At 39.6% G+C, this 27,491-nt stretch overlaps 1 protein-coding gene across 1 annotated transcript in view; it reads right to left on the reverse strand.

Annotated features, from left to right (window-relative positions):
• The window catches only part of LIMCH1 (LIM and calponin homology domains 1), a 114,416-nt gene that overhangs the window by 51,710 nt on the left and 35,215 nt on the right, over window positions 1–27,491 (reverse strand). The window contains exons 3-7 of the mRNA XM_010006148.1: window positions 22,357–22,463; window positions 18,918–18,948; window positions 15,102–15,212; window positions 10,505–10,700; window positions 5,942–6,191 (exon numbers count right to left, since the gene is read on the reverse strand). Of these exons, the coding sequence (XP_010004450.1) occupies window positions 5,942–6,191; window positions 10,505–10,700; window positions 15,102–15,110 (455 nt within the window). The 5' untranslated portion in view covers window positions 15,111–15,212; window positions 18,918–18,948; window positions 22,357–22,463. The remainder of the gene's footprint in view (window positions 1–5,941; window positions 6,192–10,504; window positions 10,701–15,101; window positions 15,213–18,917; window positions 18,949–22,356; window positions 22,464–27,491) is intronic.

Genomic DNA, 27,491 nt, shown 5'->3' on the forward strand with positions numbered 1-27,491 from the left:
ATACTAGATGCACTGGAAGTAGTACTATGAATAATAGTATTAAACTCCTTGAACAGTTCAAACAGAGATTTGATGCAAATACCTGATCTCTAGCCAACACTGCTGAATCCTGAAATACTAGATATCCAGCAAATTTTCTTCATAATGTCTCTATTTATTTATTTTTTTTTATAACGGCTATTTCAGAGTAATCACTGAGGGTGCTTACTCTAATATTCTTAACTGCTTTTCTTCTCACACACAAATATGCTTGAGTCTTTCCCTAGCTAACATTCCTTTTCCCCCAGAATAAGCTTTCTATGCCAATGCTGACATACAGTAGCTATAACGACAGCCTCAGTATGTCAATGATACTGGCGTGCTGGAACACATTGCCATCTGCCTGGTGAGAAATAAGACTGACACCAACACAGACTTGTTGTTACTGAAGATTACAATAAAGACCCTTGACAGCTGGGACCCAGCTTATTTTAACTTCTAACAGCCAATATTCTTAAGCAAACTGGAAAGACAGATGGCAAGAGCTATGTGATTCTCCCATTTAAAAACCAAACAGTATTTATTGATAACTTAGAAAGTTGTATATCAAGTAGTAGACTGTTCCATGGAGTACTTTTGTAGGCTACAAATATCTTCTATTTCCTCCTTCATATAGCATACCTTGGTATACAAAGAAAAAAAGAGGGCATCACAAAGGATTAAACAGAGTGACATTAAGAAAGCAAATCTAAACAGCTCAGGGGTTGCTTCGAGTTTCTCTTCTATTTAACAAAACAGCACTGCTATATTTAGCTGCTTTTCTAAAACATTTTAAAGCCCTGCAAGACCACTATACAAGCCACTTACTTTATGGCCCCAGTTGCCCTTTCAAAGTATTGCTCAACAAAGTGGCTGGAGAAAGTTACAGGGAAGCCATGAACCATCCTTGAGAGGTCAGCCTGGCTCAAGCCTCAGAGGACAGAGGAGCAATATGGAAATGCCTGCCTTCACCTTCTGATGCTGCAACACAGAGGACCCCACGCCAGTGATGTGGAGAGCATGCTCCCAGATCAGCCAAAGGCAACTTTTCCTTACATCTCTCTGAAGGATCAAGATTTCATTTAAGGAAATAGACATCACTGGCAGACTGTGTTCCGAATGCAGCTGCTGTCCCTCTCCCCTTTCCCTTTAGAAACAGCTGGAACAGAGAGCTCTGAACTGCTCTATGCTTTGCAGTGCTCCACATTTCTAACCCTGCAGTACTATCAGAAAGTACTGTCCAATCCCTTAGCTTCCACTCTCAACAATTTCTGCTCTTTCTTCCCTAAAATCACATGGTACGAAGTTTACTAAGGATATTGATTCCTATACATACCAAAATCAATAGGTCTACAAGATCATCTTCAGCTTCAGATGTCACTGCTGAATAGGGGTATTACATCACTCAATTCTAAATCACAGGTTGTCAATACACCACTGTAACTTGCTCAGATCCAATTCGCTTTTTAAACCTGCAATATAGCAAGCTCAAGATGACCACCAGGAAAAGTCTGATTTTCCATTTATGGTTTCCTAATACATCTGTTGTTCCTCCAGTACAATAATTTGAAAACTTTAGTGAAAATATACTGATCTAAAGTAGCTAGATGGTGCCTGCCATTATAGGCACAAAGGAAAGCAGTAATCTAAAAGTCATATACTCTAATCTGTTCATCCAAACATGCCAGGGTATGTACAATTAACTTCATTTTTTATCGACTTCACAACTGGTACCACTACCATTTAAAAAATTTAATAATTTGGAAATAATTTCCAGAACCATGGACACAAAGGGCAAGTATAAAATAAAATAATACTCCACTAAACCTTGTTTATATTTATTTTATAAATGAGAATCAGTAAGATGAATATTTGAAAAGCTATGTGTAATGAAGTAATTATTCAGTAAGAACTGCTGGATTTTTCAGTCTCATGAAACTGTGCTGCTGAAGCCTGAGAGCATCAAATGTAGCATTTCTAAGAAGAGTGCTTTTGGCAGCCAAGAAATAAAGTTATAATATTCAAAAGAGCAACTATGAGTCATTGTAATGAATAACTGAAGACTTACAGCTTTTAGTATATAACTAGAATTTAACAATCAGTTCCCAGGTTAAGAATATTTTACACTCACTTATATTTTGTTTTTAATGGAATCAGAGATTAGGTGAGACATTTTTGGGTCTTCTGAATCAGTTTGTGAAGATCTCAAGAGTGCCTTTTAAGGCCAGTTTACCACAGACATAGTAAGGCTGTAGATTTGAAGCTTGCAATGGAGCAGAATTCCCTGCAGAATGGGAATGTGCAAATGGCTTTTGCACACCCAGCCCCAGCCCTTGCAGAAGTAACACCCAGGTCTGTGCTGGTACAGTAGATGCTTCCGAAGTGTCAGACTGCGGACGTCTGCACCCTGAAACAGGTCTCATACAGACCTGTGGATCCTTATATTGCATTTCAGAACAATGAGAGGGTTTTGCATGCTTATACACTGACAAGAGAAGAGTCCATGTCCCTTTTGCAATGAACATGCCAAAAATATTTGCTCACACTTCTCTTTTACAACCTCCTCTCTGTCACCTACTACAACAGTCACAATTCTCCTCTTTTTAAGGAGTATCCAGAAATCTGATCCTTACCTTTCAGATGCAACAACATAATTAAGAGACAGATGCAGACAACAGGCAAGCAAGGATAATCACATGTCAATAAACCAACATGCTATAAAGAGACAATATACTCCTTTGGGAAGGGGGAATGCTTTTTGGCATGCATTTGTATAGCATCTAGTTCTACAGAGCCCTTTCCTAGAACATGCTACAGCAATTAGATTCCAAGCAAAAAAACATTTGTGTACAAGTTCAAATCCTTCCTAAGGCAGACCCAGAAAGGTCCCATACTGAGTTTCAGCCTTAGGAACAATTAGATGCCTTGTAGAACTCCCAAGTCACAGTGGGTGTCCTCCAGAGGTCAATATGTTGAGAGGAAACAACCTGTAAACAACTCAGAGGAACTGGAAGACAACTAACAACCTCAGGTTGTTAAGAAAGAGGCTGACATCACATAAAGAAGAGGGAATAAGAAGGGTAAAAAAAAAATCAGAACAAAAATGAGGGATTGAGAATTGCTCAATGCCATTAGTGCAAGGCAATTCAACTTTGATGTCAAGAAGAAGAGAGAAAAAATGGAGAGGTTCAAAGAACTGGGGATGATAATAAGACATTAAGAAAGATGTTTAAATGCTCTCCTGTATCCTAAAGAGTTATAAGTGAATTATTCCTTTTACACATGCAAATAATTTTCCTTACAGATCTCTGACCCTAGTGCCTTTTCTGCTGTGTCTTCCTACAGTCCCTAGGAGCAGGCTCTGACTTCACTATGGTAAAGCTCAGGCTGCAAAGCTTTGCTCTTTGACACTGCACTGGGGCAGAAAACAAGCAGCTCCTTCTCCCTCCAGCTGTCAAATTTCACAAGTTGCTTCCACTGAGAGCAAGGAAGGAAAATGGCTTGTTGTTTCTGCTCCCTTCTCTTTTAGTCTTGTGAGGATAGCAGATTGTTCAAGGAAAAAGAAGACATTTCATGCCAAAGAACCACACATTTGATCACTTGTGCTGCTTTTGTGGAAATCAAACCAATAAATCAAGCATAGGCCTGGAAAAGGGACTCTCACTGTGGTGAGCATCCTCCAAATGCAAATGGAAACAGTGCTATTTATTGTGCACAGCACTGCCAACCACAAGCTGTTACTTCATCTTACTACATAACTACCATTAATACTACGACCTCGGACTCCGAACCGGATTGTGCTAGTGTCCTACCAATTTATGGATTCCTGATCAATTAGCACACTAATTGAGCCTGAAGGACTAATCTATTACAGTAATTCCTCTTCATTAGTACCCGGCGTTGTTAAAGTAGTACCCACAACCACGTATCAACACTGGTTCATTAAAGCTTGACAAAACTGAAACAAACCTGAGAAGACATGTGACCGCATATATACTGTTTTATCTGTATGTAGCACATCTGTATATGGCTGCAGACAAGCTTCATTGCATCTGTAAACAAGCAGTATCATGGAAGAGCTGCACTTTTTACTACTACATTCAAAGCCCAGACTGTAGATCAGTATCTGCTAAACTACTTGCTGTCAGGATTTCATCCCACAATACTAAATAAAATGTTTTGGATAGGAGGACATTTGGACACTTACTCTATAGCCAAACCATTTTGTTCACTTACAAGAGCCTAGTATTCTGACAAGTTGGTTAAAACTTCACTTTGCAGGTCATGCCCATGAGAAAGAGATTTTTTTTCATGCAGCTCTGATATCAGATCATGGAAAGGTGTGGGCAGTGAGCCCAGCCATCATTCAGCTCTCAAATTAAAGAAGGGGAAATAACCAAATTGAACAACATCCAAAAAATAAATAACACAGGTAATAAGTTAATAACTACTGATAGTCCATGCCAAAGTCAGTCAAATTATGACTGCTGAACTCTGCCTCTGTGCTTTAACTGGTACATGTGTTAACAAGCACTGTACTTTTACAGTTCCTGCCATTAAAAATAAATGCTTCTTTTATTAACACAGCTAAAAATATTAACCACCTATAAAGCCTTTTTCAGTAAACTAAGCCATCCCATCAGTAGCAAGTGAAGTAAATCTCTGAAACTTTTGCCTGAATAAGGCATTTTTAATATATATTTATATGTGTGTTTTATTAAATGCAAGAAAGCATTAGGTGGAAGGTGACACGTAGTCTGTGTAGTAGTTTTCTTGGAGTCTGTTTACGTTATGCTGTAAGACAATACAATTTCTCAACATAAATGCAGTTAGTATCATACAACTCCGCAATCCACAGCTGCCACATCACAAGCCTTTTCAGACCAAGACCTTCACTAGCAATGGTAAGTGCTTAGCAGACTGGATTTTTGTTAGGAGAAGTGAAACCACAGTGGACTGAAGGAACCCACACTTCAGCCAATCCTAAAAATGTGAAGCGTGCACCATTTCCCACACAGCTGGGCTAACCTGCCATAGCGCTGGGCTGCTGACATGACCTTAATGCCAGCTTGCTCGAGTCTTCTCAGCTTTCTGATCTCTTCTGCATCTTTCCCCTCCAGTGCTGATGTTTCTTTTGCACTACTTGAAGGAGACTGGTCTATGGAGTTTCCTTTGTTTTGATTCAAACCTACTTGATTTTTAAGGGAGCTTGCTTCAGGAGCCATGGAGCCCACTTTCTCCTTTTCACATAGTCCTGATGTTTCATTCTGTTCTTCTTCTATGGTTTCAGGGTGGGATTTGCTATTGAATTATACAAGGTAATTTAATGTATGCTGTGCCTGAAACATACACACTTATTTATGATAAGTACATTTTGTTGATATCAAGACGCCAAAGGATATTTTGATGAATGATCCAGGAAGATAATTATGCCCTTTAATGGAAGTTCCTTCTTAGGCCAAATCAAAAGTGAAATACCAGTTGACAAAACAAGCATCCAGAAAAACACAGCCACAGCTATATAAATTGTACTGACACAAATAAAAAACAATACAGCAAAAATATTACCTATTTTGATTGAATACAACAAACGTTACTTATTATCATTTGTCAGTGAGTAACTGTCTTGAGAACTGAGACAAATAATCCAGAACATTTTTGTCCAGCCTTGCATTTCAGTCAACATCTGTGGTACTTTTATTAACCAACACCTTGTCAAACACAAGCTACACACTGCATTGTATGGTAAATAATGACATCAAGACAATAATTTTCCACTGATTGTTTTTCTACCACAAATAATTTATCAGTGCCATCTCGGCAAGATGAAGGTGCTTCATACATCTCATAGAAAGACGGAAAGCTAGGCAAGTGTTAAAGCATCATCACTGAGGAAGGGAGAGGTTAGACAGGCTGGTCCTACCTGAAAGGTCTGTCTCCTAGAGGTGAAGTTGCCGTGCTCCAGCTCTTTCTGTACTCTTCTCGTTCAGCTTTCTTTTTCCGCAGCGGAGCGGGTACATAGAAAGTCTGATTACTCTTGTTGGGGAGGTACTGGTTAAAAGGCACAGCTGATTTAGGTTCACCATGTGAGGTCCGCCTCGCCAACATATCATCTTTTTTCACATCTGGCATCTTTCTGTGTGGCAGGTCAGTTTCTGAGTCACTTCCTCTCCCTAGTGAGGAAGCAGCAAAAAAAGGAGAAAAAAAATCACTCTTTTTTTCACGTTCATCTCTCTTTTTTTAACACTAGAAATCAGGGAAGATACCACCAAACAATTACATCTAGCATGTGATCACCAAAAAACAAGGCTACTTTTACCTGTATTTATATTTTAAAATCACTCACTGAAGGTAGCAGCCATAGTATCTACACAGTAAACATTTTTTCTCATCAACTCTTATTTTCTACCCCTGAAAAACTCATCTTCAGCCACACATCACCTCAAAAAACTCAGAATCAGATTAAGCCAGACTTGTCAATCAGATGGCACAGCTACAGAAGCTTACCCAACCAATGACTGCTGGTTGTATTATAGGTACCTTTGACCTGATTCACCCTCTTGGACCTAGATTTCTATGTGCATAGCAGAAGCTCGCGCAAAAAAGGGCTGCATGCTGTACACTTATAGAATGACAGGAATCTGTGGATGTTTCTACACACACATATTATCAGTAATTTGAAAGCACACACCAACAACTTTGATAATCTGAGAATAAACATCAGCTGCTACAAACCAAAAGACTCAGATGGTGTCTCTCCAGTTTCATTGGTTGCCTGGTCAACCAGTCTAGCACCCTGCAAAGTAGACAGAGAGACCTGATCCTCAGATGGGAAGGTACAAGGACACAGGAAAGGGATCTCAGGATTTAGAAGTTCGATCAACACAGCAATGACTGAAGAATACTTGCTGGCAAAGAAAATCATAAGGTGAGATAGAAAAATAAATAGTTACAAAGTATAAGATGGGAAATCAACAGAGCTGGATGGCTTGTTCAAATGAACTAACCTCCTGATATTTACAACCCTTTTTAAAACACAGAAACTTAGGCATTACTTTTCCAACTTGAAAACAAAACTCCCAAATAGTAGGACAAATACCTTAAAAAGCATTTGCAGTGGAACTGCCCTCATAGCCATTTAGGAAGCCACTTCATAGACGTTCACTAGATGCCCTGCACCACCATGAGCCCTTTTAAGTAGTTCGCAAGGAAGCTATGTAAATAGTCCTCTCCCAGCAGTGTAACATCACCACAGGCCCTGGTTTGATGAGCACATTGTCATTTTTCCCACCAGCATTCAAATCTTATCCCAGCTTTGGAGTGTTGGACATCTCTGGCCCCTGGCCCCTTTGCAACACTTCCATATGCAATAGCTGTTCCCTTCTTTGAGGGAAAGCCACCCAGGTTGTGTCCTCTTGCTAATTCACCATGCTAGTAAATTACTAACTAATTCACTGAGCTACCTAATGAACAACTGAAAACAATGAAGTCATAAAAATCACAAGTAGCTTGTGTATAATTCAAAGTGGGGGAAGGAAAGGAGGTCTAAATATGCTAGGAATGTTATTTGCAAAGAGCTTTTGCTGCAGATTGAGTTATTTAGTGTTTGCTTGGAGACAGATGAAGAAGTGAAAGCGAACAGTAAGAAAAGACAAGACACAATAGAAACAAGCTAGTTAGACAAAAATCACAAGCACTTTTCGCCAGTAACCTTTTGCTTGAACAATTTTGGTTAAGAGTATATGATAATGAGCACCATGACTGGTAACCTGAGTCTGTGTCTAAACAAAAAGTGGAGACAACCACAGAAACATGGGCATCTGATGACAGCTGAGGTTAGAAGGGATGTAATATCATTAGACTGAGCAAGGCCAAGAAAATTAAAAGAACCCTTACTGCTATTTGTTTTTCTGTTTGCTCTTGACTTTTTTCTGCTCATTTTTGCATCACATGAACTGGCAAACAGAAATGTTGGAATAGATAACCACAGTAGCAGAGGAATTAGAACAGATTCCTCTCCCTCATTACTGATGTGCCTACCAGCATCCCCAAGCTGAGTACTTCAAAGACAAACAGCTTATTTAATTATACATCTTTTACTCATTAAATTGTTTTCAGCTCAAAGTTGCAGAAAAATCACTTGAAGCCAAAGCACTGAATGGAAGATGCAGCCATGCTCTACATTTATAACCCTAACTGTGTTGTTCTGCATTTCTAAATAGAAGCAGCATTAGCCAGTTTCCACAATCCTTAACAAGTAGTTTCATGCCACAGACATGCACAGATCCTTCATACAAGTATCCATGCTAAACTGCTGGCCAAGGAGAGGATTTTGCTCATTCCTGAGTACATTAGCAGCTCTATAGGCAGGTCAGTCTGCAATTCTACTGTTGTACTATTCATTTTGTTTGCTTTTTGCCAGACAGGGTCTGTATAGGACACCAAAGCAGTTCTAAACAGCGGGGCTAATCACAGATGGCATTTGTGAAGACAGTATTATTTGCTACTTCCACCTAAACTAATCATCACCTTAGGATCACTTAAAACACTCTCCTTTTTTTGTTTCTAGGAGTGGAAGGAATCAGTTTCATTTCACTACCATAGTATTTGGTTTATAAAGCTCCTATCTGAATGGAGAGAGAAGTAATGCAAGCAGAATGTTTTTTTGTTTCCATTCAGCTTCACATATACATTTTTTCTATCAAGAACTACACACAGCTGAGTGAAGCACTAACCTACTGAGACCACAGGAAAGGGTCGGCAAAAAAGAGGTCAGCCAAGCTACGCCTCACCTGCAATTCTTGGAGGAGACAGCTCTGAAGTTATGGCAGCAGCAAGCAGGGAAAATAGGACATATTACAGGCCAGCTGGAGAAGTCATACGTGTGTGCACGGCATCTGCATGCGCCCTGGTCTGAATACTGTTAAAGATTAATTTTTAAGAACAAGCTTTGTATGCTTGCATCTTATTTTGTGTTTGTTATGGACTCAAGAATGTGACAGGATAGTATGTCTCAGCCATGGAAAACAAACAACCACAAAACCTTACTAAAATCTGCTAATACAGCAGAAGATGATGGGAAGCAGCTACAGAACATAAACTACTGGCTGCCCACCAGCTCCAAGTAGGCAGGGACACAAGACACTCTTTAAGCATCCAGGATGGAGCAATACTTTCTGATTAAGACAGGTGAGGTGTTCCTATTTGCCAACATCACACTTTTTTTCTCATTTGGGAAGGCAGAAAAGTGTTTTGTAATGTGGAAGACTGTGCTCTGTTCAGTGTCTGAAGGGGCATGAAGCTTTCAGGCAATCAGCCCCAGTGGCTGTTTCTGGATAGTCAACCAGCAACAGCACCGGTGCTAAAGCCAAACAGCAGAGCAGATCTTTTAGCCCTGCTTTACGCACAGCAGTTTCATAATTCAGCAGTGATACCAGCTCTCCCTGCCAGCTTTTCAGTTTTAAGGAGTTCCTCATCACCTCAGGGAAATCTCGCTTATGTCCAGTAATGACTAGCACCAGTCTCTTCCATACCGCCAAAACCAGGACAAATATCTGGTTCCTACGAGAAAGTCTTTCTGCCTTTCTTTTTTTTTTTTTTTTTAAATAAATAAATAAATAAATAAATACAATTATTAAGGAGAAGTGATTCATATGTGGAACACAACTCCATCTGATGATGAAGTTTGATTCTTCCGTTCATTGGGAACGTAACTGCACAGAAGGAACCTCCATCAAGTATCCTCCTGCTCATGACAGGTAACCGAAGTGCCTGCTCCACACCTACCCCTAGCAAATCCTTTCTCATCCATCATGCTGTGTTTACAAGCCTCTGGAAGCCTCTGGAAATCAGACAAGGAAGGCAGAGAAGAAGCACGCCTTCTGAAAGCCTAGAGATGTATGTCTTCACTCAAGGTGTACACAGATGGCCACAGCTCCGATGCTGGGAACTATTAATTCACCCAATTTTCTAAATATTATGAAAACAAATATGACATTTTGTAAAATTTTGTACATCAGACTTCAAAACTTTGTCAAGTAGCAGACATTTCCAATATACTCCTATGTCGTTTATCTGTCCAGGGTTTACTTAGGCAATAATTTTGCCCACTTCAGTATTTCCCTGTGCTTTCATTTCTTGCTCTAGCCTATTTATAACTTAAAATCAGCCTGCATAACATCCTCTTACACTGTAGCCCAGAAAAGCAGTCTTCCCATCATAAAATCACAGTGCAATGATGTAACTCATTTTCCAACACTACGTGATCCTAACTGAGACAGACTTCGGGTAAGTATTTGGCAAAGCCATCCAAACCTCAGGGAGCACAAATCAGCATTCATAGAGAAGTTCTCCCACCGGACTAGTGTCACAGGACAACTAGCAGGATTCAGAGGCTGTGTCCAGATTCCAAATGGCTCATTTGCTCCAGAAATATTACTCACATGTCACAACATACTGCGTGTGTCACACTGTGACCAGCACTTACCATCGCTGCTCCCTCTGAGCACTACATCTGGAGACGGTGTCTGCTGCGAGCGGGAGCCAAAGGAGTCCAGACTGTCAAAGGAATCATCTCTGCCATGGCGCGGCGGGGAGAGGGAATCGCTGCGTTCCGAGTCCCAGCAGTCGACGTAGCCGCTGTCGCGAATGCTGCGCTTGGGGCTTTCAATATCCTCTGTTTCCTACATGAAGTACAGCAGGTACCGCTTCGTCAAGAAGCCGCTGACATACCCGTGAGATCCACTACACATCAGATAAAAAAACGATCTTCCCAAATACTAAAAATCTCCTCCCCAAAAAAGGGTTTCCTTGTTTTCTGCCCCTTCAAAACAGAACTGCAAGCTTGCAATAAGCCCCAACTTTATGCTAAGAGGAATCCCCATTCATTAGAGTTAGTACAATGAACTGAGAAAAAGCTGCAATAGGCAAGTTAATAAACCCATCAAAACTGAAAGCAACTTGACACTTGACTTGTTGTCTATAATCCATAGCACAGGCAAAAGCACTACAATTTTAACATCATGCCTGCATCAGGTTTAAGCCTGCTACTTTCCAAAAGAGCCCCCCCTCCTCTTGCCCATCTATTGTATCTGGCTGGGATGCCAGCAGACAGCATTTGTTGTTGCTGCTTCAGCTCGGCAAAATAATGAAGCAGTGTGCTCCAGCCTCCCTCTACCTTGAAGAGAAATTCCTGTTATGAAAGAGGGATGTCTTTCTGAAGCAATCAGCAATGAAAAATATGCAAAATGCTTTTCCTGATGCCTCAGAAGAATTCAGTTGTGCTCTTTACTCTTTGCCAGCTCCTGGCTCTGGGGGATATGAAAGCACTTGTAGCTGACCCACATGTTCAGAGCAGGGAGAACAATGGTTGTCTTTGACAGCCCTGTGATTATAAATTCTTTCCAGTGCAAGCAGCACATACTAAAACACCGAAACTCCAGCAGAGGAAAAGGTCAATAGAAGCCATCTTCACCCTTGCATTATAATAAATCCCTTGTTCTAGAGAGCATCTTAACATTAATTACAATCACACAGGCTGAAGAAAACCCCCAAAATAACTACTTTTATGCAAAGATAAATCTGTTTTTTGAACCCTGACAGTAAGTAAAGTCAGAGATGTGGGTGCCATTATCAGACTGACATTTTGTGACCCAAGGAGGTTGGAATGTGGTCCCCCCCCGCCCCAAGCATTTGAATATTAATTCCTAATTAAGAAGCAACCCCTGCCTACCACTAGCTGGAGCACAATGGCTTTGTTGAGCCCAGCTCCCACTGTCCCCAGCTGCTAAGGTTTTATCCATTACTATTACCAGCAATGAGAAGATCAATCAAGAACATCACAGCATGCTATGGCAATGTCAGGCCACCTCCACAAGACAGCAAGTTTGCTGTAAAGTGACAGAGGGAAGAGAGCCCTGCAGTAACACACCAAAGCCTCTGTGCTGGGAAAGAGGGAAGCTCAAAGCAAGACAGAAAGATCAGACCCAAAGTCCTGCAGACTTTTCAGGAAGAAAGCTTAATTAGTGCCACTCACTATTATGCTGCCAAAATTCCACATTAAGGACAGTGGCAAAGGTCCCCTAAGGCCAAGTTAAACTGTGGTAATGTCAGTAAGTAACCTCTCTGCAAATTGAAGTGAAAGCATTTTCTAAAACCAAATAAAATTGATCTAACAAAGTAGTAATTGGATCCTAAGTAATTTCCTTCCCCAGTCCTGCTCTGTGAACTAAAATACTAGAAACACTAGACAAGAAAGATCTGTCTCCCTGAAATCTGCATGAGTTACACACAGCCAAGAACAAATCTAAAAATCCTATAAAAAATATTTTTAAAAATTTGAATTCCCTAAATCCCCTCATCTTTTCATACCAATCGGCTGTTCTCAATCCTCAGGCACACTTCCCTTTTCCTAAATTATTCTATTTGAATGACACAGAACTGCTCAGCAACTTAAGCTCAGGCAAAGAGCCCCATCCTGCAGTCACTATCTCCCAGAGTCTGAAAACAGTCCAATTGTGAACTAATGAGTTCTGCAGACCCTACTTTCAAAGGCCTGTTGATGTTAATTTTGCATGCTGCTCACCAGGAATTAGGAGGCAGGGACCAGGATGGGATTCTAGACTTCTATAAACATGTTCTTTACAGCGTTCCCCTTGGCAAAGCTAGTCTATCAGCCCAGCGCGTCTCACAGACGGGTATTTGTTCTGCTCTGAGCAAACGTCATCTCCCAAATGTTATCAATGGGAAAAAGCAAGTGGTTATCTGCAGGGCCGATAACACCCTAACAGGACACACAACAGCACATTAGTCTTTCATACTACTTAATTAAAAACAGTGTGTCACTGAGTGGCAGTGAAAGTGTGATTGCCAAATACAGGATGTATTTCTCCAGGAGGCTCCACCCTCTAGATGTGATCAAAAAGCCATGGAATTTTTGACACTGGGGATTTCCAGTTTAAAAGAAGAACACATATCCAAATAGTTAATAAAATTAAAAACAGAGGAGCATAAATAAAATTAGAAATTAATAGCCCTTTTAGTACAAGAACTAGAAAAAGATGAGTCCAAGACAACTTACATCTGAGCTGTCTTTAGATTTGCTTATTAAAAAAGGAGGGCAGAAAGGATTTGTAACAGAAAAACAAAACCAGACTGAATTTATGGTCGATTTAATGATTAAATTCTGTGGAAAAAAATGCCAGTAGAGAATGTGATACAGTGTCCTTTCATCACTTGAGTTCAGCTATAAAGAACATCAGACTGTTGCACAGCATGATTAACATGTCCTGCTTTACAACCAAATCCTCTTCAAATTCAGCAACAGACAAGCCCATGACTGCCAATGGGAAATACTGCAGGGGTACACGAGTAGGGGGGTGACCCTAAAAGAAGTCACTAGTGGTACCACCTAAACAAGACTTTTCAGGACTGCAAAATGCTCGGTTTTTATGTCAAAGAAATATTTCACTTTCAGCTTTTATGAGATCTTTGCTCCCAGCTCCAACATCTGCAATAAATGAAGCCACAGTCTCTTGGTTTTGGGGTCCTGCAAGCACTCTATGCTGCCCAGCCAGGTGCTCCACGATCATCAGCTCTCCAGAGAATGCTTCCTTTCAGCCCTAGCCTGCTTCAGCCTACTTCACCCCACAAAAGGGCTCAAGGGCTCCAAAATTCTCTGATGAGTACTTCTATGAGTAAACATGACCTGGGAAAGAGAGGAGCCTTTTGCTCATTAAATAATACACCATGATACCATGCAGCACTGTTATAACAACCTGCACTTTGGCTGGATTTCTGCACTAGCTCCTTTGCCGATCTTTGCTTCACCCTTCAGAGTCTTTGATGTGGGGACTGGTCTTTCCCTGCTGCTTCTCTTTTGAAACAACTTGAGTATTAACTTAACTTCCTTATTGCTTAAGTCTCAGTCATATCTCTCACGAGTGGCAAAGTCAAGAGCAATTAACTCAAGTTATTTAAAATGAAGACCACAATAAAACTCTACAGAGGAGGAGGACTACCTGTTTGCTCACAGGAGCTGGGCTCACAAACAGGGAATTTTCCAGTCTAATTAAGGCTCTCTGGTCACACTAGAGTATACAAACTGCTATCAGCCAGCCAAGTATTTCTTCCTTTCCAGTGGCAATCTGCTACAGGCCCTCTGAGATCCCAGAATTAAGAGCTGCAGCTGGTGCAGATGCAGTAGCACAGAGCTCAAGGAGAGCAGACAGCAAAAAATCTCCCATGGTCCCCAAACCCTACTGTCTGTGGTGACTTGGCCATTATATGCAATGGGGAGAGAGTAGCAGGCACAAAGCTCTCTGTGGGCTGGAGAACATCTGCACAGCCTTTCACAAGCCTGATGCTAGCCACTGGGCACTGCCATCTTCTTACACGCCTGCTACCTTCCCCTTCCATCCCTGGTAAATGCATGTCATGTCAAGGCTCAAGGCATGCTGGACCACTCAACCAGAAGTCTCTAAACCACCCTGCAGCTAGCACAACTTTTCCTTTCCAACAGAGCTCAGCTCATCATAAACCGCCAAGTATGAGTCAGCTAGAATTTAGAACTAAGTAAAACATAGATTCATCACAACTATGCCCTTGGTGAAACAATCTCCTCATTCTACCCTTCAGCTTTATTTAGATTATTTGGTTTGGTTTTTTATGTTGCAACTTAGAAATAAAAGAGCTGCCCATGAGACTGGATGTCATAAAGAAGAAAAACCTCTGCTACTGTGAGTCCTGCCACCGTACTTTTGAGCGTCAGCTCTTCTAGCTGAAACTTCGTGTCAAAAATTAAAATAAATCAAACCAAAACCTATGGAAATGAAGATGACAGAGCCATGTGACAGTTCTAAAGCCCTGTTTGACGTACCATACTGAATCACTAATACCACCAGAAAGCTGGGTGCCAAATTTGTGTTCATGGCTTGGTAGAGACAAACATTTTTGAAGGAGGTAGGGTTTACTAAGTAATTTGTAATCCAGCCCCCCACTTCTCTCATCTTTAGCAACAAACAGGTTATTTATGGGAGTAATAATTCAAAAGAAAATTCCATTCCAAAAATATAACAAAAAGATACCTTTCTCATTTGTGCCAGCAAACCTTCAAATTCCTTCAGGTTCAGGGTTGATCCACTGTACGATGTGCAGCTGTTTGCTGCTTTCCCTAGCCAATAAATGGTAACTAATACCTGTAGAAGTGAATAAGAATTAATTGGAGTCATCTATACAGTCACTTAGCTAAATTTACTTCCCTTCAGCATCTCTCAGTTATTCTAAACTGCACAGCAGCACACGTTTTTGTCATAAATCAGAATTTAAAGGGAAGTTTCTGTTAGTGGTTAAACATAAATACATTGGGCAACTATGAAAATTTAGAATAGGTCACAACACATTATCTTCCCGGTAGTTTTATAAAAAAATGAAACTGCCATGTCTGCCTGGAAAATAAAACAGCAAAAATAAATAAAAATAGAAAAACTAGGCAAGGTATTTGAAACTGTCTAGAAGCCCCACTTATAAAATCTTGTTTGTAAATCTAATAGGAAAAAAATCCCTCAAGAGTACTAATAAACAAAATACCTGAAATATGTGCTTGCCTATCTCAAGGATAGAAAAAAGTTCTATTTTTAATCATTTTACTGTAATTAACCTGATTATATGGGAACACATACATTCTTCTTCTGCTAGCTTGAGAAAAGCTTAGCCCAAGATTAATCTAAAGCCATGAGCATCTGGTTGTTTCTATCAGACTAAAGTGGAAAGAGTTAGTGGTTTCATTCAAGTTCTGACTTGATGTCTCTCCATAACTCCAAAGTAATTTCAAAGATAGCATGGAAAAAAACCTAATAATTGCTCTTGCAAATGTTTATATACCCTCTCACTTCTTTAGGTAGCAAAGAAATGGGATTTTACACTGCTAGTGCTGGCACTTGTTTTAGGAAAGGAGAAATTAAGATGCTCAGGATGGTTAAATCCAACACCTCCAGAAATGCTAAGATTTATATCATGCAGGGCAAGAAAACCATCCTTCTTTGCACCACATATGACTCCACTTAAAGCAATGTCTATAATGGTACCTGTGCAGAACCAATTTGGACTGGAAAAGGAACATCAGAGGCAATTCAGTTCAGTGTTTTGCACTGGCTAAAAATGCCAAACCCTCACCTCAGACCTTTGAGCTTTTTCTCATTTAGTGCTCATTATTTCTGCATATTCCATGACATTGCAAAGTATGTAACTGCAGAACAAACATGAAATATTTTGATGTGGAAAAGATGCAACCAATAATAACTAATAGATGTCATTAACTGTCTCAAAAATGTTAGGTAAACTGAGCTATAGTATTTTATGTTTTGATGGGACGAGGCCATATAGTTCATACTATATAGTGAACTAAAGAAAATAGGACTAGGAGAAATCCCAAGGAAGGGCTGTGAACAGGCATCTTTGTCTGACTCTTCCCTAAACATGCACCCACATTCCTTCAGTGCTTTCTCCTCAGTCACATATGGCAGACTTCCAGCTAGCCTTTTCTCATCAACTTTCTCTATCGTCCCCACTTTTTATTCAAGTGTGATGTCTAAAATCACACATAGCACTCCACCTGAGTTTCTGTCAGAAAAAACACAGCATGTGTCACAGGGATCCCCTGTTTAAAAACAACTGCGGTACATAACGTAAAATACATTATCTTTTAGATATAAAGTACAGTCTATATTTCCCTTCAGTTTATAAATAGTATGCATGTCATAAAAAAAAATAATTTTTAAAAATAAAGTTCTGAAATTTTCCTTGTTTTAAAAATTACATCCAAATTGATACTACTGTGCTGAGGAAAAGGGGATGGTTTCATCAGTAATGCCATTTTTTCTTGAAGCAACCTTTATCTGTTTTCCTTCAACCAGCACTACTCAACAAATTTATGTAAAATATTCTTACAGTACATGTTCTTGAGTTAAGTGAAAACTCTTGCAAATACAGTATTCCTAGCAACTAGGAAACTGTCCAATTAATTTTGCCATTCAGTTCCCTATTAAGGTTGTGCTATTTTTTATTTCTTTCTGCAGCATTTGATCACTTTCTCTCTTCCTCCTTTCTTCATCCACTTCCCCCCCTCCCTGCTCCAATAATGTCACATTTGCAAGCAATTTTGGCTCTCAGCTGAGGTTGCAGGATCATGTACCTGGAAAGCACAGATTGCCTACAAGCACATAGTCGAGAATAATTTTGAAACTTTATCTTTAAAACAATTCATTTGTACCAGGATATTTAGCCAGCAGCCACAAGGGTGTTAAAATTACAAAGCTGAACTCCGTCACAACTTTGTGTGCCGGATGCAACAGATATTACTGTGATGATGATGGGAAAGACAGAATTAAATAATTTATGGGAGGGGGTTGTATGGTTTGGGCATTTTATTTATTTTTCTTTACCTGCGGTCATGATTACTGGCTTGCAAAACTGTAAGGAAAAAATCTTGGTGTTTCCTTGCAGGTTACAGAGACATGAGCCAAATATCAAATGAATTTACAGTGGTTTACAGCTGACTAAGGACAGACAGCTTGCTAGGCATTAGGATAATAACTAACTCTGAGACAAGCAAGGTTTAGCCATTTTCTTGACTACTTAACAATTGCAGGATCCATTATCACTGATATTAGTTTAAATCAACTAGAAATTAAAGTTAAATGGAATTACCTTTTCTGGGAAAACATGTGTTTATTTAGTAGGACAACAAGAAAGCTAGCAAATCTGACAGCAAAGGCTTGCATCCAGATCTAATGATCCTTTTGCTTAATTTTAAATCATAGAACAATTCAGGTTGGAAAAGACCCTTGGGATCACCAAGTCCAACCATCATGCCAAATCTACAAAGTTCTCCCCTAAACCATACCCACCAACAACACATTCAAATGACCCTTAAACACATCCAGGGATGGTGACTCAACCACCTCCTTGGGCAGCCTATGCCAGTGTCTAGCCACTCTTCCTGTGAAAATTTTTTTCCTAATGTCCAGTCTAAACCTCCCCTGTTGCAGCTTGAAGCCATTCTCTCTTGTTCTGTCACTAATTACCTGTGAAAAGAGACCAGCACCACCCTCTCTACAATTACCTTTCCAGGTGGTTGTAGAGACTGATGAGGTCTCCCCTCAGCCTCCTCTTCCTCAAACTAAACATTCCCAGCTTCTTCAAGCATTTATTCTCTAGGCCCCTCACCAGCTTCGTTGCCCTCCTCTGTACTCGCTCCAGCACCTCGAGATCTCTCTTGAATTGAGGTGCCCAAAACTGGACACAACACTCCAGGTGTGGCCTCACCAGTGCTGAGGACAGGGGGACAATCACCTCTCTACTTCTGCTGGTCACACTATTGCTAATACAAGCCAGGATGCCATTGGCTTTCTTGGCCACCTGGGCACACTGCTGACTCACGTTCAGCTGCTTGTCAATGAGAACCCCCAGGTCCTTTTCTGCCAGACACTTTCCAGCCACACTTCCCCAAGAAGCCTGTAAGGTTGCATGGGGTTGGTACAAATACTAGCTACAAATTTACTTTATCCCTATATATTCATAAAAGGCTACAAAAGCATAGCTTCACAAGCCAGTCAGACCATTCCCAGTGAAAACCATGATGGACAGCACAGAGATCACATTATTCATCCCTTAATTAAGCAGAGACAAAACACATTCTCCATTGTATTTCTATTGTAAGGCTTCTTTGCCACAGCACCTCTACCAAAGTTTGCAGTAGAACCTGGTTAGGTCTGTGTTCAAAAGAACTTTTCAGTGATACTCATCTGTGCTAGGTTTAATGACATAATTCTTGCTCAGGCCCAATATAGGATTAACAAAGAAAAAAACCATAACCTCAACCAAACTCTGAGTCATATACTTACATTTTTGAGCTTCCTACTACAGTCAATGTTCCTGGTTGCACACACAAACAAAAAAGAGGAAAAAAAGTAAATCAGAAAGTAGACACTTTCAAGAGCTTGTATTCAGCAGATCACATTTTTCCTAACAACTGCCTGGAAAATGTTTCTGCTGGCTGGAAACACATGAAAGTGAAAAAGATGTAGTTCACACACTCATTTATTCATAATGTGGGAGTATTTTGTCACCATTATTTCAATCATTAGATTAGAATTCTGGAAGTACAAAAGGAAAATGTGTTTATAATAGTCTCACAGTGAAGTAGGTCAGTGCCAAAAATATTTCCTTTAAACAGGGTTCCTGATTTAAAAAAAAAAAAAATGACCAAAGTTCTCATGGCTAAAATGTGTTCTCTGCTACTCCAACAGTCAGACTCTGCTCTGTGATAAATCATGCAACCCATACGGATTCTAAAGCAACTGAACATGCATAGGATACTGAGGAAATCATCACCAAACATTAAGGAAATGGAGCAGGTGCTTCTGTGGAAACAAACATCACAAAGAACTAAGTAGATGGGTGAAGCAACAAAGATCTTGCTACTTGCAACAGAACCTACTGTGGAAAATAAGAATATATATTTAATATATACTAGAGCACTCAGAATATTGGCAGCCTTCTCAATTTAGTTTTTCACCAACAATCAAAGTGCAGAAGATTTCTGTGAGAAACAATAAAGCTCAAAGTTTGCATAAACATACACAACATTCCAAAATTCAGCAAAGAAATCATTAGAGTGGTGGAAATGTGTATCACATTTAGGTGCTGAAAAATGAGTAAGAGCACTTCAGATTTAGTACAAATTGTCTCCTGATTATTTATAATGGAATTGCCTTCTACTATGACAGTAATTCCACTCCAGCATTAAAGGTTGCCTCATAGAAACAAAAATAAATGTACTTGAAGCTGTGAGAACAATAAAAGCCCAAATACAGGCAATACTAAACCAAAGTATTTTTGATAACATCTTTTTTAAACCAAAATTTTACCCACCATTATGCACGTACTAAGAAAAATAAACATTTCTATTTTTTTCTTAATAAAACATCAGTGGAAAGAAGTCTTCTTTAACAAATCAAGAAGAAATTCTTTACAGCAGTAGCTCATAACCTTTATAAGCTGAATGTTCCAAAAAAAATAGACTTAATGATTACTTCAGTTAACATCTATATGAAAAAATAATGGTTGAAAATGTCATTATCTTAATTATTTGCAATAACATCATATTCATTCCTTACCAAACTTTTACCATATTTTTTAAAAAAACACAATAGTCTTTAAAGAGGGGAAAAATAAATCACCTTCATGCTTTGGGAACTAGCTAGCAGACAACAGTCTCGAACATATTTCTCTACAAAAGTCATGGACTTGGCTTGTACACCTCAACTTAGTTACTCAGCATGAACTTGGACAGTGCTAGGAAAACATTTGGCTCATTTCCACAGCTGCTTTCTCTGAAGAGTTGATGGGAGGGAAAAAAAAAAAATCATGCCAGTGAGACATTTCACATCTATCTGGCATCATATTCAGTGGAGAGCCAAGCACCATGGAGTTTATGACTCCTGATCTAACTCGCTTACGTGCTGGACAGCTCTCCTTGGAGCTTCATGCCTAGTCCCAGTCTCCCCACCTGCCTCCTCCCAGGTACTCCACCATCTTCAACCCCCAAAGATCACACTTATCAGAAACATAGAAGCACAGAATGGCTTGGGTTGGAAGGGACCTTAAAGGTCATCTAGTTTCAACCCCCCTGCTACGGGCAGGGACACCTCCCACTAGACCAGTGCTCAAAGCTCCAACAAACCTGGTCTTGAACACTGGAAGTGATGGGGCAGCCAAAACTTCTCTGAGCAACCTGTTCTAGTGTCTCACCACTCACACAGTAAAGAATTTCAGAGACCCTTTCTCTATAGTTTAATATGGAGATTAGGTTTTGGTATGCAGATTATGGATTGTTTTGCAGCTTTCACCAGTCACTCACTGTCATGATTTTACAGGACACTGTGAGAAACTTCTTTCATTGCAATATTACCAGATTCAGAAGAAATATAGCTTCCTATCACTGGTATGTACAGGCAAGAAGAACCTTGAATTAGAGCCTGAAACTTGGAAAGGAGCAAAAAGCGGGAGAATATCCTTTAGAACAAGGAAATAAGCCAATTCAGTTTTTAGAACCTTTGAATTTTCCCAGACAGTGCTTGAACACCATGAAACTTGACCAGCCTCCATTGCCAGAAGGGAAAAAAAAAAAAAGAGAACGCCACTGAAATTTAGTAAATTGTTCCCATATACTTTTCTAAAATGGGTATGTCTGACCAGGATTTCATTAGTGATCTTTTTTGACAAATCTTTTTAGCCAAATAAAAAAAGGCCATCCAATCAACTCAGGGGAGCTTGATTGCCACTAATTTAAATGAGAGAAAAATACAGTTTGACTGCTTCTCTTCCTCTAAGTCCACAATGACAGTGTCTTCCCTGAAAGGGACAACAGTTCCTATTTAAGGGATCTCTCTCAGTCTATGACTACATGGATTTTGATTCAAGCCTGCTATGTGTGACCTTAGGCAAGTCTGAAATTCTTTCTGTGTCAGGCTCACATCTATATTTCAAATCAATTTGTGTGGTGAAATCCTGAAAATACAAGCACTGGAGTTGAATCACTCTTTGCAGTGAGGGATGTGCATACACCATGGCTAAGAAGTTGTTGATTAAAAGAAGGGTTTAAAAAAAAAAATAAATCACTTTACCCCAAAAAAAACCAACAACAAACCAACGAATTCAATATTAGGAAGGAGTTTCTCTTAAGGCACATGTGGTAATTTTTGTGGTAGCGGGTATGTGGCTGTGGTGAAAAAAGTATCTGAACTGTGGCATTTCCAGTGCATACAATTCACAAAGACATCCACAGCCTAAATATCGTGTCTCAATCTATAGGCCTTGTTAGAAAATAAACAGATTGTGCCCATGAGTGCACCTTGTAGATTCTATAAATGTCCTATAAAGCATCTTCAAAACAGTTTAATCTGAAATAACAAAGCTTAGAGTGTTGTGATGTTTTTTCCTCAGCCTACATAATTAGTTAGTTGCACAGACAAAAAAGAATGCCATCAGTTTAGACTCAGGAAAGCCCCTAAGTCCCACAGAATCTCATTGCTTAACTAAAACAGTATCTTTAATAAGCTGCGTTTCATCTCTCTTTGAAAAATAAAAGTGCTTAAAGAAACCCTACTGAACAGAACAATGTATTCTTCCCAGCTCTAAAGACTTCCTAAATCTCAGCTTCCTGTTTGATTTATACAAATGACAAATCTATAGCCTTTTTGCTCATCCTTAAACATTTAAAACTGCGTCACATGCATCTGAGGTTGTAAAATGCTAATCCCAAACTGCTCTTGTACTTACTTGATGGTTACTCTGTTTGATGTGTCCTGCAGATCACTGGGATCAAAAAGCTGAGATTCTTTAAGTCCCAGCTCTTTGCAGCCTCTTAAGAATAGGATGATATTATCCTGAAATGAGGCAAAAAAAGAAAACAGTTTTAACTCTTCTTCATTGAAAAAAGTAATCCTACTGAACCAACCTCTCCCTGACTTAGTAACAGCTCACAAACAGTTATATCATTAGTTAAACGAAGAATGAAAGACATTTCCAGTCATGAAATTTAAGAAGTCAGAATGTTTTGTTTGAAAAGCAGATATGTATGAAGAAAAACTTTTGATTATTATTATTATTATGAGAATATGTAACTGCAACAAGCGTATTTGACTTTTCTCTTTCCAAACCCAGATGTTGGCAACCTATTTAACCGAAAAAGCCCTGCTAATTTCCCCACCTACTGCTCTAGGCTGCCAAAACAGCTTCAGTATGTTACAGGGCAGAAAAGATTTTTGAAAGGAACAGGAAGGGTAGATTTGAAACAGCCCACCACCATTTAAGCAAGCAGTTTGTTCAGAAAACATTTTGCATGTCAATACAAACAAGCCAGTTACTTCTAGTTAACACAACCAGTCTCTTGGCCCTCTGACCTCAACCAGACAGAAGCCACTGTAAATGAGGTAAGTAACTTCTCCTCAAAAAAGATGCTTGAAGCTTTAATTTATGTGACCACTGTCTGTAACAAGAAATACAACCAATTTTGTAACACTTTTAATGAAAGATTTATACTTTTCAGAGTGTAAAGAATAAAAAAAAAATCAGTAACTAAGAGACATTAAGCACAAACTGATACAAACCTCTTTCAAACCAAACATGAGGGATGACATGGGTTTGCATCAAGGGGACTAAATCTGTATGTGTGCATATACGTTGAATATATGTTTTATACATACTTACACATATGCATGTACATCATCCCCCTTTTACAGAACCAAAGAATTTTTGTTAAGCAGATAAATCTTGAATGTCAGAGGAAAACAATTCTTTATATATATATATATATATGTTGCTGTATCAGCAACTGCAATGGTAGATGTGTAGACAAGTATACAAAATACAGGTTGATACTCTGAGATCTCTCATCTCAAACCTCCAACCAGAGGTATACTGCCATGTGAAGAGTTAGAGAGGAATAGATCCACAGTGTGGGGCAGAGACCTCCATTTGCATAAAAACTGGGAAGCAGAGGAGCCTGGCGAGTGTTCAGCTCTTGCCCACCCTGTGTGACAGAGCAGGATTCATGAGCAGGTCCCTCCCCACATCTGCTCCAGGGCTTTTGTCTGGGTGGCACGGCCACAGCTCGATGAGAGCAGCTCTGTTTGTTCTGTCAGGGCACAGCGAGCAGCATGCTAATCACTGCAGCTCTCTGCATGCCAACGCTCTCACACACAAAGCTCACTGTCACCAACCACACTGCAAAAAAATACGGACTTGGAAATTTAGAGGAGTCCAAATCTCCCTTTCTTCCCTGGCTGAAATTTAACAGCTCTAGAGGGGAGCCAGGGGGAGAGGAAGAGCAGTCAAGAGAGCAGAGAGCCCATAACCCAGAGAGACAGCATCATTCATGACATGAAAAGATGCTTGTAAAATTCCCCATCTGGCTTACTGTTTGCATTATAATTTTTCCAACTGCAATGTGAGTAACTCTTGTGTTAGCCTTTGATGAAGGACACTTCTGGTCACTTCCAAATGGTGGGTGGAGCCATGTGTAAATCTAATAAAAATGCAAAGGCATTTAAAAATGTTCCTAATAATATTCCCTAACAAAAATACACAGGACACAGTAACCTAATATGCTTAGAAAACAATCAAATAGGGGGAACTCCATGGATCACTAATTGCACCCATCTTTATGCCAAAAGTTCACAACCAAGTTATGATAAACAGTAACAAAAATACAAGCCATTTGGCAGCCACGTAGTTTGGAAACTCACTTTTTCTGTTGAACAAATTCCCACTTCTCAAAAAAAACCCAAAGCAACAGTGTCACAGCCCTATGCCTGTTTTCCTACATGCTTTTATTTTAATAGTTATCATAATACTAAAGTTTGATAACTGTCACTAACACCACCCAACAATTTATCAGAAAGTTGGTATCTTATAAAGGCATAAACAACCATGCATGTCAACAAGACACAATCAGTCAGCACTGAAAGTTTTTGCTTCTGTTAACAATCTCATACTTTCATTTCCCAATTGTCCTAAAACCAGCAATTTGTTTAAAAGGAATTAAAAAAAAAAAAAAAAAAAAAAAAAAAAAAAAAAAAAAAAAAAAAAAAAAAAAAAAGCCAACAACATTGTTTAAAAGTGACAGATATTCAGACAAACCTGCCCAGGCTGCAAATACCCAAGACAGAATGTATCTCATACTACTGCAAAACCAAACTTTTCCTTGTTTGTTTCAACACAGTTTGTGGAGAACACCACATCTAAAGTCACTAAAAGGAGAAAGGAGTCTTATCATGAACATGCAGCTCCCAGGAAAGCTTTCTCTCTGTATTAATGCACCTTGCATTGGCCAAGTCCTGATTTCTTCAGTTGCCAGAAAAATTTGCTTACATTTTTTGAGAGAAATCATAGTTTTATATCTGTTAGCTGTAACTACACAACTTTTCTAGTCATCTGTTCTAAACTGCACTTCTTTGTTGGTGTTGAAGAAACTAAAAGAGAAAAAATCCAAACAAACCCAAAAAAGTTTACAAGCAGATACCTATACAAAATATCCTTACCTTAATTAAGGGACTGAGAACATACACCTAATGTGCACATCCAGCTCCTTACAACTTGGCAGAGTTAAATAGGTCACACAAATGGGTCAGGCTGCGATGGCAAGGATTGCAGCGGGGCCAGCTGCCCTGCCTCCTTTTACAGTGGTCTTAGAAGAGACACTACCATAATTCAGTCTCTCTAGCAGCCCCTACAAGGCACTAATACACAATTTCTTCAATATATTAAATAGAGATGATATTAGTAGCCTTTCTCTGAGCAGCTACTTGCTGAAGTTGCAGAACTGGAACAGACAGAGAATGGGTCACTCGGTCAGCACATCATGTTCTACAGCTCCAAGGAGTTGCAACTGGCTCTTACTGGCTCCTCTTGGTTTCAGTCCACACCACTATTCAATCAAAAATTTTCCTCTGGTTTGTGCCCTTGTACACCCAGAGAAAGGGCAGTCTTACAGATTACAGCCTAAACTTCTTTTGCAAAATGTATCTATTTTTGTCTATGAAATTTTGTATCTATAGATAACTATAAATTTCTGTCTATGTTCTCTCTATACAATGACATGAACTCTAAACAGGCAGCTTATAGAAGACAAATGCTTCAGTGTGGTGACAGAGAGAGGACACAAGCACAGAATACACTGATAGGTTAAATCCCAACCCTTTCTGCTTGCCTAAGCAGAGTCCTGACAGTTACTATTAGATCAGCACTATAAGCGATGTCATTTACTTCTAAGTATTAGAAATGCAAAAGTTATAAATGTTTTGCCATGCTGAACTTTAGAACAGAAAAATTAAGAAACATAAAACACTACAAACTCTCAGGCAAAACCAGCCACAAACTGGCAAGAAGGGCCAGGGAGGAACACAGAAGGATGGCCAGGAACATGGGGCACTGGATTCCCAAGTTCTGAGTCAGAGGGTTACATGGAAGTAAGGTGCTGTAAAACTGCTCTTGCTCTTATAACTGCATTTCAACACTGTTACCTTTTAATCCCTTCTGGTGTGTAATCTCTATGACTCATCTCTATAAAGTCACTTTGCCAGGAGAACCACCTGCAGGTACTGCAGAGGGAATGGGAAGCAGAGAGGCTTACACCTCCATGAAGGGGTGGGAAGAGAGGAAGAACTAATACCCTGGTCATTTGTCATGTTTTACTTTTTTTCCTCTTTTCAAGAGACTGAAAACCCATGTGCTATAAATAAGAAAAAATGTTCACTGTATAGCATTAGGTAATTTTCCTCATACACGAAGTGGAGCACAAGATCCTGAACTCTGCTAAAAAAAAAAAAAAAAAAAAAAAAAAAGACCCCAGAAATTGGCAGTTGTGCAGGACAGACACCCTGGAAAGCCACCACACATTCACACAGTAGCACTGCCAACACACAAGATAGCTCAAGCTAGAGAGAATCAAATATTCATAGCAGGCAAATTCTCTCCATAGGATCTGCTGATCAGATGCAAAGGCAAACAGCTTGAATTTGGCCCACTTCCATTCCTTTCATCTGCTACAATAGTATACAAAATATTCTCACTGTAACCACGCTGCAGATCAGACCTGTAGCCTATTGCTATGGAACCATTATTTGTCAGATGTGCTAGTACATGGCCTGGACGAGATATACAGATAAAACTCAGGGAAAACAAAAGCAAGCCAAGCTGTATGTCTGCACAGATCACTGAATAAAATGCCAAGTGCATGCCACTTCTGCAAGTTGGAGATATTATTAGTTGCCAGTGGCACCACAGTGTTTTGCAGGACAGCTGCAGACAAACAGGTGGCCTTTTTCATTTCTGGAATGCTGAAATTTTTCCCTGTTCCAGAATAAATTGGAAGATTCCTCAAAATTTTGCAAATTGGATTTCTGAGCAATTTCCAACACAGACTCTTAAAAGCTTTTTGTTTACTCTCAGCATTTCTTCTCCACTCCCTCATTTTTCCATTTATATAAGTGATTATGGGTGATAACTTAGTTCTATAAAAGAAACTGATCTCAACTGATTCACAAGCAGATGGAAAGAAAACACTGGAATATTCAATTCAAGTTCACTAGGAAAGAACTTGCATGAGAGAGGCTTGGAACTTTCTTGTTTCTTTTATATACAAGATACACACAGCTAAGTAACTATGTTGTACTATTTATCCAATATGCTTTGCTGTGTATGTTTTACTCTATATAGGTTTATACACCCCAAACGGATTCATGGCTCACAATATCCTCACCTAATGAAAATTAAACGCTATGTGGGGAAAAGCAGAAAGAGAACAACGCCGGGAGCGGGGAGGGAAAGGAGGACTTACCAGCCCGTCAGTCTGACCCGATCCTCGCCTCCCAAAGCGCAATAAACCTGCAGAGGGAGCGGCAGGAATGAAGCGG

This window comes from Chaetura pelagica, unplaced genomic scaffold, assembly GCF_000747805.2.
Source record: "Chaetura pelagica isolate M959 unplaced genomic scaffold, ChaPel_1.0 scaffold189, whole genome shotgun sequence".
NCBI classification, from domain to species: domain Eukaryota; kingdom Metazoa; phylum Chordata; class Aves; order Apodiformes; family Apodidae; genus Chaetura; species Chaetura pelagica.